Consider the following 17,788-nt stretch of genomic DNA (forward strand, 5'->3'; position numbering starts at 1 on the left):
TAGGAGTCGTTTACAAGGCAGAGAGCTGAAACCATTAATTTGCGTGCAAGTTCAAGATCATTTGCGATTCATAGATTTCACATCTGAAATATGTAATAGCAATGTAATATGCATGAATTTTTGCTGTGCAATTTTATTTATTTTTTTCACCTGGAATTATAAAACTGTTGGTTCAGATAGTAACTTCTGATTGAGAAAACATATTTACAAACCTCAAGTTAGCACAGACCCTACCAAAGCGAATATTTACATATCCTACTTTACATTTAATCTACAATCCTTTCCCGTGTGTATGGCTGTATATTACTGCTTTAAGTTGCTGGGCAATTGGAAACCACCTACTGTTACTATAATCAGTTACATGGTGGAAAAACTGTTTATTCCAGTAATTACTAATCATAAATGTAACTCGTGTCACTTGAGTCAGTGCATTACAGTGATTTAACATCGACAAAGGACTTTTATGCACTCTAGTTCATGTGCTGTCTAAGAACACGTCTCCTGTTGTAAAACGAATGGCCTATCTATTGCAACACTGATTCTTGAACGTGTTTAGATGTTTATAGTATCTGAAATTTCTTTATATGCTATTAATATTTCATGCAGAGACTTCAGGCAATGAAAAATGTAAGCTTGCTACAGTAAGATCCGCTCTTATTGAGGTTACCAATAACTTTCTTGACAATTTCTTTGACTTGCTGCGAGATTCTCTGTAACAGGAGCCAGGCAGTGCCTATGAAGAAAAGGTACAAAGTTGAGGTAAAATTTTAATACACACCACAAACGGTATGTAATAAAAACCGAAGCCAGATTTAATCGTTTACAGTCCCTAATTCAGATGCTTCTCTTGCCATTTGAAGCCACACAGATTTTCCTTTCGTTCTATAATAATGAGGGTGAAATTATCCAGGAGCTCATCTTCGTTTAGTAATAAAAAAGCCCACTCTAAGAGAATGGAAGCGTTAATTAAACTTTATTTAACAGCTTGACAGTCCTGCGCGTGTCTGTGTGTTTTGCAGTTTCCTGCATCACTCTCCTGTGTATTTCCCTGACCTTGTGAGGAAAATAAAAAGAAAGGCAACAAACAAAAAGGATAACGAGACGGCACAAATGAGATGCCTGGATTGTTAATTGCATCCCCAATATAGAATCCATCCTCGGAACGTGAGACTGTGATCAACAAACAAACAAGATGACTAAAATAATGCTCCGATGCTGATGAATATGAAACCCTGATTAGGCCGGTACAATGCTCAGATTGCAGAGAATGCTTTTGTCTGAGGGTAGCCAGGCATTTGTTTATCCCTGCATTATTCTGGCTGTGCGAGGCAGTGCTGTACGTGGGTGTTTGTAAAGAAATGGTCCATAAGTCTGCAGGCAAGATATACGCTCGGAGGAAACACTGCATTCTAACTCGCAAAATGTTGCAATTTGGTGCCTTTATATAACAAAGGCTTTATGCAAATGCTGCATGTCAATGTATGTGCAAGGAAATAAGTATGGACTTTAGTTGTTTGGCTCATTTCTCACAAGGACACGAGCCCAGTAGTCATCATCCGGGTTGTCCAGGTTCAGGGAGAGGTGATTAAACACGGCGCCCAGCAGTAGTGAGGACAGCAGGAAGACCATGTTTTAGCTCTGTGGGATAGAGGTAGCGGGTGCAGAAATCATACGCATCCGTTCCAGGGAAACAAAATGGCACAAGGGAGTGCTGTGACTGGGCCTATGAGTCATAAAGTATGAGGAAATCTACAGAGTGCCGTTCTGTATAAAAAAGGTTGGCGCACAAAACGGCTCCGAGAGCCTGCGATTGTAGTGGAGCAGAAAGAAGGCAATGCCGTCTAACAACAGAGGAGCCTCAGAGAGATGTGACTCAAGAACTGGAGGGGAAATAACAGCGGAACATCTGAGCTAATCAGTCTCATACAGGATGGCAGAATAATTCTGCATAATGATGTTACTCTCACAGAGAGGTGAGGGCATTAGCGCTGCTGCAGGAAGCTGACGGATTTTAAGCCACGCGTAGTAGAAGCTCAAGCTTCTGATGGTCTGGCGATCACTGCCTCAAAGTTGCTAGAAAATGACCGCGGCTGTCTCGCTCAATAACCTCTGCAACGCTTGTTCGAGACCTTAAGATGAAATATTCAACAGTTCTTTCCTACCTGTGACAAAAACCCTGGATTTTCCCATGGCTTCAAAAAGCATTTATTTCTAGTGTGTTATACTGTGGACTTGGAGTGTGTGGTGAACCCAAAAGCTGTATCTAAAGCACACACATGAAAGCACGCACTCGTTTCTTTGTTTTATTACATAGTACTTCGGCATCATTCAGTTGGCAAAGTGGCGTAAAAAACATAGTTGTTTTATCTTATCTAAATAATTCATACATACAGAGTACCTGGCACAATAAAAACATAAAACATATGTACATGTACATTACATATTACATGATTTATAAATAGTACTGATTTACAGCATATACAATTTTCCAAAGCATGTTTTTTTCGACTGCAGGGAAAAACGGTAACATTTTCTGTGTTTAAGAATTGACATGAATTAAGAAGGGGCAATCTGGTGGTATTCAGGGCTTTGTTAAACAGATTTGACAAAAACACCAGTCTCTCTCTTTCTCTACACCACTCTTGAATGTCTCTGCATCACGTTTTGTCTTTTATTTTCATATAACACCTCATTTTAAAGCAAATGCATTTGTAATGAAATTACATGCTTTTGGGATATTCAGAAAAAAAAAAAAAACTAAATGGCGCTTGAATGTAGTTCTGCTGAAATTCTTCAACTGTGACATTTGTAATCGAATCTATCTACTTCACATTAATATATATATTTTTTTTCTTTCAGACTGGACCTGGTACTCATCAAGAATTATAATTGTGCAAAATAATTGTGGAGCTGTACAGCTTTGTATTTAATATTTTTTCTGTTTTAAAAGACACAAAAAGAAAACATATGGTAGCATAATTAACAAGAATTAAGTACAGGCTACCTTCCACATGGCTATTTGTAAAATCAATAAAGCTAAGTCATTAATTCCAGTTCAACACATTTCCTTTGAAAATGAAAGGATTGTGAAAATTCAAAAGACACAGAATTACTTATGCTCTTCTCTAACTAGCTAAAATTGCTTTTGGATTGAAGTATCTTAGTAGTTAGTTTTTTAAATAAGTAAATGAATCCTTCTCTTGAGTTTAGCCTCTTTCATCTGATGCAAGCAGAAGAAATTGAATCCTTTGCTAACAAAACCGAACTTCTGTTTTGGAGTTACCCCAAAGCAGGATTTCAATAAATTCCAGCTAATATTTGTTAGAATTAATCATTTTACCAGCATTTCATTATCAAGGCTTGTAATGTATTTTCCATGTGTAATATGTAAATCAAACCAATAATATTAATGAATTTATTAGGAGAATTGCCTTAGTTGTAAGTACTTACTTTGGAACACTGTCAGTGTTAGATTTTACTTCACAAGACAAGCCACTGGATCATTTTAGGTTATTTAAACCATTTAGATTTACAAACAGGGTAAAAAATAACTAAGTGTTACAGGGCAGGGTACTTCATGTCCTACAGATGTTTTCAGATAGATCTAGCCTATGTTCTCCTAATCCAAACAGGTTAAAATATGAGGGATACAGGAAACATCCACGTATGGATTTGCACTTGGTAATTTTTGTGCTTCTTTTCATACATTTTAGGCAACAGCATGTAAGATCTACAATTTGAAGTACATATTAAGTCACACGACACATTCTGTAGTCTGAACTTAATTCATTCTGTTCGTTTATTTGCTGCATGAAGGTTAACACTGCTCATAATTAGCAAAATAAGAAATATAATTTGCCCATATCAGTTCAGCTTTCACAGTCACATTCAGTTTCCCCATTACATGCTATGGGCTTTTTGATTTGCATAAAAACTACTCATATAAATGAGCACTATGGATGTGTTCAACACAGTGCTGTCGTAGCACATGGTGCATAGCGCTATTTTGCTGCATTCCGCTAGCCTTCAACAGGCACAGCAACATTATATTTAAAGTAATTACTATCGTACAGTAGTGCCAGTGTGATTAATTTTAAATGCTGTCACACATGATGAATGCCTGTTACATAAATTCTCTGCAGGTTTAGTTTGACACTTTAGGGTTTCCTATCACTACAGATTGCAAATAGCAACCATCATATAGTCTATTGTTATTTTGTCTGTCTCTGTGTGTGTGTGTATGTGTATATATATATATATATATATATATATATATAATTTCCTTCTGTTTTATAATTTATATATATATATATATATATATATATATATATATATATATATATATATATATATATATATTTCCTGACCATGACCATGCTGCCCTTGATCAGATAAAACTATTGTCTTTGAGGTGATTAAAATCTGTTAAAATCTTCCCAACAACAAATCCTAATGAAACATATAAGAATTAATCAGGTAGGCGAGTTATATATTTCCTAATAAAAGTGTTGTGCAATTCTTTTCTGCAAGAATCTCTACTGACAACATGGGACAGAAACAGTATCCTTTCCAAGCGGCAAAAACAACTCTTTTGTATGTTACCTAAGGACTACTTCCTATCTCTCTATCCTAAAATTCTAACTAAGGGAGTTTTTGATGTTTTTGATGTTTCTCTTGCTACTGCAGTATAAAACACATTGTGTTACATACAGAAATACCTGTAGACCTAGAAGAGAGGCTGCAAGGGAATGACAGCAGAATGAGGGGGCAACATGTGCGGAAACACTGCAGGGCGTGGCAGGGCATGAAACGTCACAGTCATCGGGTGAATGCTAGAGGGCGCCACCACCTGTACCTGCGGAGGGGTCACAAATGGAGGTCCCGCGGGCGGACAGATCTCCGGCCCCAGTGAGAGTCGAGAAACAGGCACTACCTGGGGGTAGATAGGGGGTTGTGGGGGTAGGAAAGCGGCGTGGTGCTGTAGTATGGTGTGACGTATTGTGATGGAGCCAGAAGGCACGGAGGATGGCAGGTGAACTGGATGGAGGACAGCAGATGACATGGGCAGATGTGGCCTGGGCAGGACAGATTTGAGCTTGGTGGGGAACACCTGCTGGTGTAGCACCTGTCCGTGGCTCTGGATCTGCAAGAGGCAGCATCTCTCCATGCTGTCTGAGGGGGCCTGGAAAGATGGAGAGGGTTGGAACAGGCTGCTGGTGGTGTGGAAGCACTCTCTGCTTAACTTCTCCTCAGCCTGAATGCCTAGGTGAAATCTCTGCGGTGGGGTCTGAAGGCTGTGCTGACATGATTTGTCGTGAGTGGCTTTTTCAGTCCTCTGCAGGGCTAAATCTCTTACATCGAGCAGGCAGGCCTGAGCAGCCACTGAATACTTGTTACAGTTCTTTAAGGGGGGTTGTGCTGCTTTAGACTCGCTTCTGTGGATGTTACTATTCTCCTTTGTTGGCTCCTTCGAGAGCTTTGAATCTGTCTCCGGTAGAGTTAGACTGCCCTTGGTGCATGAAGCATTGATCTGAGAGGAGGAGCTCCGCTGCAAGTCACTGCTCTCCTCCACAGTATGACCCAGGGCACTGCTAATGGAAGTTAATGTCTGAGAATCAACTGCACCACTCTCTCCTTCTTCAATACTGCATGAGATTTGGTCTGACCCGTTAGAGCTGTCACACGCGCCTTTTAAAACAAGGCATTTCATGCTCGACTCCTCTGTGGCCTTGTCCTGTTCTTCCAGAACACTGTTCCTAACAATGGGGCATTCATTTGCAAGACATGTGGTTTGATCTGGGACATGTGACCGCCTCTGTCTTTTCCTTCTAGTCCCGTGTTCACAACAGGTAAGTTCTGTGCACCCATCAGAAATCTCTGCCGGCGATTGACAGGGGTCGTAAGACTCATCTCCATTGCTTAGAGAATCTGTATGCCTTCTTTTCGAAGTTTGTCCTTCACATGGTCCAGTCTCTGGTAACGGAGGTGTCTCTTCTTCGGCTGCACTGGATCTCTGAGAGTGAGACGCATCCTGGCTGTGGGAACACTGTCCTGTGGTCGTTAGCTCCCCTGCAGCTGGATTGTCAGGCTTTTTCCTGCTGTTCCCAAGCACCTTTCCACTATCGGCACAGAACTCATCAGAGAGAATGATGCAGCCCGCTGAGCCGTTTACATCGGCTGCTGCCTCCTGCCTCCTGCCTCCCACCCCTTCCTCCACTACGGGAGCTGCGCTGCTGTCCTCAGCCTGATTTTGAGCTGATTGCTTTGACTTCTCTAATGGATGCACTTGCTGTGAAGTGGTGCCTCTAAATTGGCTATCAAGTCCTTCCACACACTCAGGTCGTCTGTGGAATTTCTTAGATTTCACCATACTGCTCTCTGTCTCCCGATGTCTGTCTCTCCTCCTCTTCCGCCTCCTCCGCTTCCATTTGCAGTGGCTCCTGTAATGACGTCGGTACCTGGCCCGCAATTTCTCTTCTGCCCTCTTACTTGCGTGGATCCAATCTTTGGAATGTCTACACCTGTCATGTGTTTTCAGCCTGACACAACTCTCTGTGTCACTTGAATACTGATAACACTTTCTGACCTTGCCTTCAGGTCCTTGGCTGGGACTGTTTTTGGGGCTGGCTGTGGATTCCTCAATGTGCTTGTCAGAGTGGCAGGATTTGAAAGCTGAGCAGACAGATAATTCCTCATCAGTTTTGGGCTCAGCCATCTCCTGAGTGTCAGCAGACCTTCTAATCCGTGACCCCTTGAAGTCAAAATGGAGGGGGTTGCAACTGAAAGACAGGGACGGCTCTGTCCTTGTGAAGGTCACCATTTCTGAGGGCCACTGGAAGATGGTGTTACCGTCCCTGCTTAGGACAGAAATAAAAGGCTGGCTGGGCTTTGTGAACGGGTGAGGTGTCTTTGAAGTTGCATTCTCCACTTGCTCTTGTTGTTGAGGGCAATCGTTCTTAGGTGGCACATCTGAGAAAGTCTTTTCTGGAGGCTCACTGATGGTCGAGTGCCCCTCCTCTGTAATGCCGCTCTCCTCTACCGTCACATCCTCAGAGATCTCAGGTTTACTTTCAGCAATGCTGCTTTTCAGACTCTCAACAGAGTCCTCAGAGTCAAGAACGATATCAGCCCTGTTTAAATGAAAAGGGGAAGTGTTTAAGAGGGAGACGGCCGGACTGGGCACATCCTCTGAGTAAACGAGCAAAGCACACAAATCTGAGGCCGTTGATGAGGGGCTCTCCCTCGCCACAGGTTTATCTGATGACCCCTGACTTCCAGCGCTGTCACTTTTTTGGAAGTGCTTGCCCTGCTGTGTGCCAGTGCTGTAAATTGCCTCTTCACAATTTAGTACTTTTCCCTCTGTGGGGGAGCCGGGGAGGTCAAGCTCGACAGGGGGTGCTCTGAGTCTTTGTCTGCGGCTACGCTCCATCGATCCCTCTTCCATGCTCTCACAGAAAACCGCCGCTGATGACTCAAGCTTAACAGATGCTTTCTTTGGAAAGGAAAAAGAGAATGCAATTTTGCGTCTGAAAGTTTGCTTTTTGGCCCTCCCATTGTAAGGCCACTGTGACTGCTTACAAGCTAAGCCACAACCGCTGGAATGGATCTGACCCCCCGGATCTTGAGCTGCACAGCTTTGGTTCTCTTCTTGGGCATCATCACAGCATGACTCCCTGAAAGAACCTTCCACTGCCACCGTGGTAGACTTGAACATAGGACCACTTCCTGGGGCACTGTACCAGAAAAGAGAGGAGAGGAAGGTGTTCTTATTACAGTTAAATTATAAGTTATAAGCACTTTTAAGTACCGAGTAACATTAATTAACTACATGTATTTACTATATGGTTAGGGTTAGGATTACAGTTTGGCTTAATGTTACTTGCATGTAATTATGTATAATTTATTGTTATTATAATAGTAAATACATGTAACAATGTGTTACCAAGATATTAGGTATCTTTAAATACTATTTACTTAATAATAAAATAATGAATTGATAGGTAAAGTGTATCTATTGTGTTTATGTTGAATTGCTAAACACTTTTGCTGGTATTGAGCTGGGAAACGTGAGATTACAGGCAGGTGGTATGGTTATGTTTAAGGGGTAGAAGTAGGGCCTTCAGTGTAATTATAGCTGTAACTATTACAGATGTAATTACAGGACAGTATTTTCAAATATAAGTACAATGTAAAAACATGTACGGAAAAAATAAGTGCATTATATCAAATAATTAATTTAATTTAAGTACATAGTAGTTAAGGACACTTAATATAATATGGGTCTGAACAATAAAGTTAAATGCATGTGCCAGGTTCATTTACACTTTTAACTAATAAGAAAAGGGCTGACAATGAGGATTATACTTCACAGGGGAAACCTGATGATTGCACCATGATATCCAAGAAGATTTGAGAATAAAATTACATCTTGCATTCTTAGATGGAAGCAAGAACATCTGATGTTTTGTAGAAAGGAGTGAACATGATCGATGTGACAAGATTTGATTAGTGACTTTAAAATAGTGCAGAAACTTGATTTAACATATATATATATAGTATTCTCTTTATTTCCTTGCTTCAAATAAAATGCTATATTTTATGACTTTTAGACCCCATTATATTTATGCATACACTATTATTTCATGTTGTTTATATACAATGTGCCAGTGTATGGAAATAACAATTTAACAAAACGTCCCCCACCATTGCACCTCTCTGCGTTGTTCAGCGAGCTCGTGTAGGCGTCTGAGAGCTCTCTCCTGTTTCCTCTCGTCCTTCCTGGATTTGGAGGCCACGTTGCGGGCAAACTCTCTCTGCTTCAGTTCCTTCAGCCTCTGAGGGGGGATAAAATATATCTGATTCATTCACCTATCTCAGTATGTCAACTACGCCACAGCAACAAAAGTTATTTGAATAATAATTCTCTTTGAGACCATGAATCTTTTTTTCATGCTTTAACAACCTTTCATTATGAAGACTGGGTATCACTGTGTATCACACATTGAGGGATACACAGCAAAAAAGATTAAAAATCTCTTCAAGAGAGAAGCAAGGTAATTAAGGTGTTTGCATACAAATGTTATGTTTCATCAAATCCATTTTCTGTGCAAATGAAAAGAAGCTGAGGATGAGGTTGCTAAACTCCATGAAATTGTCCTATTTATTTAAGATAAAACTCAAATATAAAAAAAGTGATGCCAATTTGCATTTGTTTCCTGGTCTGAAAGGCTTTGTGCTTTGAATGCAAGATTGATGGAAGCTGCCCTGACAGGGCCATAAATGCATCTCAGGTAGTGAGCTGTATCGATTTGGATTACGTCAGAACATACAGTGTCCACTTACATTAAGTCAGTTAGATAATCTAAATTAACTTCCATTCATTATTCACGAAGATATTATATTTATGGGTGTTTAAAGACCACACTCCTTTTGAAAGCACCAGACGTCTCCAAGCAACAACCAGCTCTAGAACAGTTATCACATCCAATTAATCCTGAAAGCTTTCATTCAATTATCCATTAATACTTGATGCTTAGCTTTAAGACAGATGACGAGCTCTTCTGAAAAGCATATTTAAAGCACAATGAACTACATCTTGTACTTTGGCCAGGCAGATTTCGTGTTTGCGATGGCATCTCCAGGCAGCCAAGAGGAGTCATCTGGCCCAACATTACGCATTCTGCTCAGGTTGCACAGTTATACACAGTTCAGTGACGCCGTAACCTCTCCCATTTGAGAAGGCTTCAGTGATTGCATTTACCGTGGCTGGGGCTCATAGTCAGGGGAATGCGAGGCGGTCACATCAGATATAATTTTGTCATGTTAAAGGGCCGCTCAGTGTGGAGCGGCCACATCAGGGTAACTAGTTTGATCCCATCAGGATAGGGTCTCTTTGTGCACTTGCCCTCTATCCTTCAGTGCCTATCTTGTCCCTCTCTGCTGGTACTGTATGGGCAAACTCAGGCCTGATGCACTGCGCTGGTTCGCTGTCAGCCAGCCTTGCAGAAAATAGCAAATAGGTTGGCGTGGGCTATATTTATTTGACTCTCAGGTGCATTTCTTGGAGCTGTTCTTCATTGATTGTTAATGTATTTGGTGAGAGAAGCACTGGAATGAGCCGTTAATGCATGTAGCCTGTATTTCACATGACTGGATATGGTTACATCATTTATAGTAGGATGCAGACCTGATGCGAGAGAGCACATGCCCAGTGAAATCCTTTCATGTACAGTGAGTGGGGGCAGACATGACTGACAGGCCACTTGAAAACGAATGAAAATTTTAACACAGTAATTTTTTGACCGGACATGTATTCTTAATTAAAAGCAACACTGAGACCAGTCAGAGGCAGACAGTGAAGGCTTGGCAGTGATGATTCACACACTGACAGGAACACCAGGCTTTTCTGTAGCTCTGGACTTCCTGTGAGGCCACGAGTCTCCCGTACTCCATTATATTCTCAGCAGACATGCTTTGCCAGCTCTTGAGGGTTGCTGGGAAATTGTGCTATTCATCCATCAACCCCATTCGTGGAGAAGCTGAATGGTAGCGTGCGCCCATGCTGTAGAATACTTTGAACCGTGCCGATAGGAGGCCATGTGATAAACACATCTAAGGGTAGCACCCATATCAGAGAGCGAGGGGGAGTGGCTTTTTCCTTCATAATCCGTTCATTTCGCTCTTTTTGCTGTGTTCAATAGCAAGGTCATGGGTGGAGGGTTTGTAGATGGTGTTCAGTCAATAGTTCAGTGAGCCTTGTTATTGACAGCGCAGCAGGCCCCAGAGACTCCGTGCATTTAGTTTCTGAGTGAGTCAGGGCCGATATCAAACAGCAGGACAAGTGGTGGAATTAAAGCTTTAACAGGCTATTAAAGGTTACACTGCTATTTTTGGATGCTGGGTGCTCTTAAATCAACATATACTGAGTGTGAAACTACACTGAAGTTATGATACATTTTGTTTGCTGCAGAATTTCTCAGAACTGAAGCGATTTTAACAAATAGGCAATGGGAAGTGGGGTGTTCTTCCACCCTGCTCTTTCAATCCATCCATTCATCCCTACAAAAAAAAAAGGTTGGTTCCAATGAGGAGTTTTTGCAGTGATGCCACAGGAGAACCATTTTGGTTCCCCAAAGTGAACAATTTTAAAATAAACCATGTTTTTCCTAGTCTAAAGAACATTTGAATAATCTAAAGAACTTTTTTACATTATAAAGAACCTTTAGTGCAATGGAAAGTTTCTATGGATGTTGAAGATTCTTCATGGAACCATAGATCTGAATTGAAATGATCATTTGTTGGTTTGGTATAATAAAGGTTATTATACCGCGGCAGTCGTCGTGTGAAGCCCTCTTAGTGTGAAGACCAAAGAGTGTAAAGACCATCGACTCTACCGTGCGACTCCACCGGGCAGGGACACCGGCAAGGGATAGTAGTAGCTTTTTATTTAATTTTTTCATTGATATGTTTATTATTGAAATGTTGTTGGTATATGCATGTGTTAATTTTATTTAATTTCTTTATTTTCTTAAATATGTGGGTAGATAGTATTTATAGAGTTGTAACTTTTTAGTTTTAGTTACTTTTTCTTATTTGTAAGTCGCTTTGGACAAAAGCGTCTGCTAAATGACAAAAGTAAAGTAAAGTAAAGTAGATCTACATTTTTATTTTGACCTGTTAACTTTTGAATGATGCTCTCAGCCATGTGTTTGCTATCTGTCACTTTCGTTCACCTACAATACTCAATTATGTATAATATTCCTATGCCATGTTACTCCTTTTCCACCAAGGCAGTTCCAGTTCTGGTTCGGAGCCCGAGCCTAGTTTCAAAGCGGTTCTTTGTTTTTCGACACCCAAAGCACCAGCTCCGAACCAGGAAAAGCAGTTCGTAAGTAGCACCAAAATATTGCTGGGCTAGAAGGAAGAACCGCTTGCGTCGGGGGCTGGGGGCGGGGTTACTGTGACCAACAAGACGAACAGAAACTTTGGACCGCCATATTTGAAATAGCAGCTAAACGCTAACACGTTTGATTCGCCGTGTTTGGTTGCCGATGTAAGTTTGCAAAGCCATGAACATCAATAGCATCACAACGTCCGCCATTGTTGATAGTTTGTTTAGGCTTGTTCGGGATGGAGCGGCGCTGCACGGACCGTTCGGTGCGAGGCATTGGGGTGCTGCGGGAGTGACTGGAAAGCAGACTGCTCTTTATGTTTTTGGATCACTCTCACGGTGCTTTAGTGTGTTGTGTGCCGATCGATCGATCGTTCTGCGTGGCGCTGATGCACCTCGAACAAGCCTGTTGTGCCGCGCTAGTGAACCAAAACATGAAACATATTGTGACATAAGACCTGGCTCTGTATTGGCTCTCTAGCCTGTGGAAAAGCAACCAGTTCTTAAAGGGTTCGCCAGTGGAACCAACTAAGAACCGGCTATAGCACTGGCTCTGAACTAGCACCTGGTTCCAGCTGGTGGAAAGGGGGTATAGTGGACCTGGTTACGGAACGAGACCAAATGCATTCCAATTGAGCTATTCTCGGCAAAAGTGCATGGATGTTGGCTTTATGGCTTAATGAATTTGCTGAGCTTAAGAACAGGTCAACAAAACTAGCACTCTAACTTGTTTATGCAGCATGCTGCTGGAGAAATAGATTTAACGCTGTCCTGAGAAAAGGGGATAAACAGCAGGAACAAACAACAACAAAGCACTAGGACTTCCAATTGTCCTGCCTGCTTTTGATATATGGCCTTCTAAATTAAAACTCCATAAGACCACCACCACTCCACTGACTCTGTGTCGAAGGGGAAGCCATTTGTCTTGTGCTGTACATGTGTGCTACAAAATCCATTTGCTGTCATCTTCTAAAACACTCTATTATTGCTATGCATTGCATCAGTGGAAGTCTCAAGGGGCAGACAACAGGCCCATTACCTGCTTGTGAGCGTGGTCATAGGAGTTGATGTGGTTGTCAAACTCTTGATGCTTGTAATACTGTTTGTCACACAGCTGACAGTAGAAGTTGGCCTTGAGGTCCTCCAGGGTTTTGGCCAAGGTTTTCTCCTTCTCAGCATAATCCTGAAGTAAAAGGAAACAGCATAATGCATCAGGATAATAGCTTCTAACTTGTTTAAAAATGCTTTACCAAATCACATACAGTAATTTAGAGTGACACTCTGTCATGTAATGTCCTTCGTTAGGTCCTTGACTTGAGACATAGTAGATGTTTTTAGAGTTTTTTTCGCCTTTCTTATGACCGAGAAGAAAGGATGTAATGAGAAAAACCATTATACAAAACACAAAACGTTGAATTGTTTTTCTATTGTACATGTTTAGCTATTAGTGAGAATAGTCTTATTTTTCTTACATAGAAAGACTATAGCCCTTAAAGAAACCCTTTATTTATTAGATTTGGTCAAATAAACTCACAAATATAAACACAAATATTGGTAGACAAATTTATGTATATAGCATGTTGCTGTCATATTGATATATATTCATAATTTGTGAGGGTGAATATTTGTGTTGCTCTTCTTTGAAAATGATGCTCATATATCCAAACTCAGTTCCCATGTTGCCATCCTCATTTTCTCTCTTTTCTTTAATACCCTTTATTAAATATTGATTTACAAACAAATCTTAGATGGGAATACTTTCACCAGGGGCAGATTGTATTTCAAATCTAATTTCTTTAAAGCTCTGGATATATGGAAACGTTCAGATTAAAAAACAAGACGCAAAAAAAAAAAAAAAAAACTCTTCTCCCAAAAGGTCTCCAATCCAAATGACCGCAGGGAAGAGGAAAAGCACTTGCATTTTAATTGGAATCAGTTTACCATAAAACCCAATTGCAGAGTCAAACGTGAGCCTGTCATTTCTGTGAAGAACAGCACACGGAGGAGGACTAGTAAATCAGCCAAGGATGATTAAGTCAACTATCAGACTTGTCAACCAGAATGAGATGGCCAATAAATGATATACGATTGTCATCAGTCAAAGCCGGCAAACATATGCCTGGTGTTATTACTGACATGATCGTGAGCTTTTCACAACTGCATCCAACCCATTAGACTGAGAGACAGGGAAGCCCGGCCTATTCAGATGATTTGATGTCTTGTGAAAATAGTCTGTCTCTCACTCATCTTAGGTGAGAATACGCTGCTGCTAAACACTCGTCTGTGATATGCAAAAATAATAACATCCCTCTCATTCACTCCCACTGCGAGACAGCATGAAACAATTGGCGTGTAATTGTATTTAATAAGTGGCTAGCTTACAGGTAATGAAAACTGAATCGCTTGATTAGCTGGATGTGCTAGGAAAAGTGACCCTTATTTTCTTCAACTCAATAGCACTGAAAGCTTAGACCAAAATCACTCACTCTATATCAGGAAATGGTTACGCCTTTTGGGAAAATCCTTCCTTGAGCATCTGTGCTGGTGCGAAGCAAGTTCATGTTTTAACAGACTTATTAGCAACCCGCTGCAAAACAGCTCAGTCAAGGGAGTTTTCACCCAAATAAAAAAAAATTATAAATTAATAAAAAAAAAAGTTGGCTTTAGTAACTTTTCTACTTGAAAGTGTTAGGGAGCAAAATTAGTGAGAGAAAAAAAAGAAAGAAAAGAAAAGCGAATGATGTGGTGTGAAGCTGTGAACTCATTTACACAGCAGATAGATCTAATCACTGCATGGGGGAAAGCAGCCACTTAACAACAACTTTGTGTCAAGCTGAGAAATCCCCCATACCTCCCTGTTCCTTTCAATATTTCAATAGAATGAGGTTGTTCTCAAGGGCATGTGACCATAGGCAAAATCTGAGGGTAATAAAAAAAAAAAAAAAAAATCATAATAAAAACAAATAAAATACGTGATTTTTAGTGGCACTTCCTAAGGCAAACATCACTATAACTGTTTCACACTTAGAACAATAAAGTATTAAATTACCGCACATAATGCATCTCCCACTGTTTATACAAACATAACAGATACCTGAAATCATGCAGAGAGTTGATAAGAGGTGTGCTATTAGTTTTTTAAGTTATCTAACTTGCAATTTTTTGCATGGCAGACAATAAAACAGGTGAAAAATCTCATAAATTTGCATTGGAGGCAGGGTCAGAGCCATATTTAGTCACCAGGGTATCATAGAAATTTGGGGGTGGGCTCAAAGCCCACCTAGCACCAGCCTAGTGACCACCCAGGGGTCAGGCGCATGAACACATTTTAAGACTGTTTCTTAAGAACTTATTTGACAAACTAAACGTTAACCAAGGGGTAGTCAGTATTTTTTTTTTTTTTATCAGATTCAAATTGGACCAATCTACCTTTTATGTAACTGACTTAAAAAATTATGATCAGAAAAAAATTAGATAATTAAGTTGTAAGACTTTTCCAAGCTTTTTATGCAACCCGCCACAGAACACACTACTGCATGGCAACACCTTGTGACTGATTGAATGAATGAATGAATGCATGAATGAATGAATAAGTAAGTAAATAAATCAATTTGGGGTAACACTTTAGTATAGGGATCAATTCTCACTATTAACAAGTTGCTTATTAGCATGCCTATTATTAACATATGTGACCCTGGAGCATACAACCAGTCTTAAGTCGCTGGGGTATATTTGTAGCAGTAGCAAAAAATACATTGTATGGGTCAAAATTGTTGATTGTTCTTTTATGCCAAAAATCATTAGGATATTAAGTAAAGATCATGTTCCATGGAGATATTTTGTAAATTTCCTACCGTAAATAAAAAAAAATATATTTTTTGATTATTAATATGCATTGCTAAGAACTTCATTTAGACAAATTTAAAGGCCATTTTCTCAATATTTAGATTTTTTTGCACCCTCCGATTCCAGATTTTCAAATAGTTGTATCTCAGCCAAATATTGTCCTATCCTAACTTATTCAGTCAAAAGTCGTAGTTAATGGTTTGTTAACAGAACTGAACCTTGAAATAACATGTGTCCAAATATTGTGGGTAGAATGAATTCATTATTTTTATTTTTGTGACTAAACTAATAACAGAGAACTATATTAAAACACCAGCTGCTTGCAATATAAGTATGTTTTTGCACTGGCACTTCAGTCTCACAGCACCAGTCTATTGTTTTCTGTAGGCCATGCACAAAAATCAACAATCAACAATCAATCAAATCTTTCCAGTGCATTAAACACTGGTGTGAGTCCTGTGTAAGTGATTGCAGACTCTGTGCATTATAAAATCATTGTGTAAACACCTTTTCAAGGTACATTTGCCACCCCGATGCCCGAAGCACAAAAACGAAACTCAGTCTCAGCTCATGATTCCAGCAGCCTAGGTGTTAAGATACAGCGTGGATGGGGAAATAAGGATTGTCCTCAATCTTTCTAAGTGCAGACAAATCTAACGCAGGAATAATTAATGCGGGCCACATTTAGAAACATTTTGCAAACTAAACATTTGCCTTTTGTTTAATATTTGTAGCAGCAGACTTCTTCAATCTGGCATTCCATTAAAACATCAAAAGACAAGGGTATTTACATACAGTGGATTACTGCCTGACTTAAAACAAATCCTGCGATGGGTTGATACACAGGGGGTGTTCATATAAATAGCACACTTCTGAAGCATCACAATGCATCTCCAAAATCTGAAGCGATACTTAACATGGCTTCTCTTTTTACTGAACATCAAGCACGAGAACACGACGCGCTGAAGATCAAGTGGCTCTTTATTCATTTATGGGACTGCCTAACAAGGTCAACCACAAGGGTGGGAACCACAGAGACACTACACAGCAGAAATTTATTGAAACATAAAAACAAAATATGATTGACATGAGTGGTGATCAGAGAGACTGTGATTGCTCTTTTTATAGCACACCTGGGTTATGAGAGATGTCTTTTATGTGGCGTAGAAAAGGGGCAATTTCTGAGCAGAGGGTTGAGAGAGCATATTTTGTTGCAAATAGAGAAAATGAAGACGGTCCTTCACAAAATCACATCAAGTGATTCATGAATTAAACAGTAAATTAAACCCTGTCTCAAATAACATTAATTAAAAACAATGTGTTGATTAATTAATGCACATTTCCAGAAGCCTTAGAACAATATCTAGTCAAGAAAATCAAAAATTCAATTTCATCAGGGATCGTTTCATTTGTACAGATTCTCGCATAATTTATGAGGAAATAGAAAATATTAACTTTGCATATTGCTCACGGGCAAATCTGTAGTAAATCTCATGCATATTTTCAGTCTGTTCTACTGAAGACTCGACAGTCTTCTATAATAACCAGCAGTGATGGCAACACTTCACAAATCACATAGATGAGAGCTGCTTCATACTAACAAATACCAAACACCGTTATTCAGTCTGACCTGGAGTGAAATTGTCACAATTATGTCATGAGCACAGCAACATGCGATTGCCCATTTTATATAAATATCAAACCTGCTCAGTGTTCAGCAACCCTGATGAAGTATGAACTAAAAATGATACACAGATGGTAGACTATTCTACCAGGAGTTATTTAAATACAACAACAATAATTTTGACTGGGTGCAAGAAGCCAATCCTACCAGAAATTATTTAATAATATTATTAATAATAATAATAATATTCTGCTATATTTTCATACATTATTACTTTTTTAATAAGTACAAGTATTACAATAATATTTATTATTATTATTATTATTAAAATATAATATACAATACATCTTAAAAGTAGTGAGAACAGAGTCAGTTTAACAATTTTAACAGTCTTATAATTTTAAAACAAAACTATGACTGGGTGCAAT

At 39.7% G+C, this 17,788-nt stretch overlaps 1 protein-coding gene across 1 annotated transcript in view; it reads right to left on the reverse strand.

The window, feature by feature from the left end:
- Positions 1 to 4,726: 4,726 nt before the first annotated feature.
- LOC306875826 (zinc finger protein 804A-like) overlaps positions 4,727 to 17,788 on the reverse strand; it is a gene marked incomplete at its 3' end in the record, with an annotated part of 50,971 nt that continues 37,909 nt past the window's right edge. The window contains exons 2-4 of the mRNA XM_079426572.1: positions 12,930 to 13,073; positions 8,704 to 8,834; positions 4,727 to 7,733 (exon numbers count right to left, since the gene is read on the reverse strand). Coding sequence (XP_079282698.1) covers positions 4,727 to 7,733; positions 8,704 to 8,834; positions 12,930 to 13,073 — 3,282 coding nt within the window. The remainder of the gene's footprint in view (positions 7,734 to 8,703; positions 8,835 to 12,929; positions 13,074 to 17,788) is intronic.

Source organism: Barbus barbus (assembly GCF_936440315.1).
Source record: "Barbus barbus genome assembly, chromosome: 10".
NCBI lineage: Eukaryota > Metazoa > Chordata > Actinopteri > Cypriniformes > Cyprinidae > Barbus > Barbus barbus.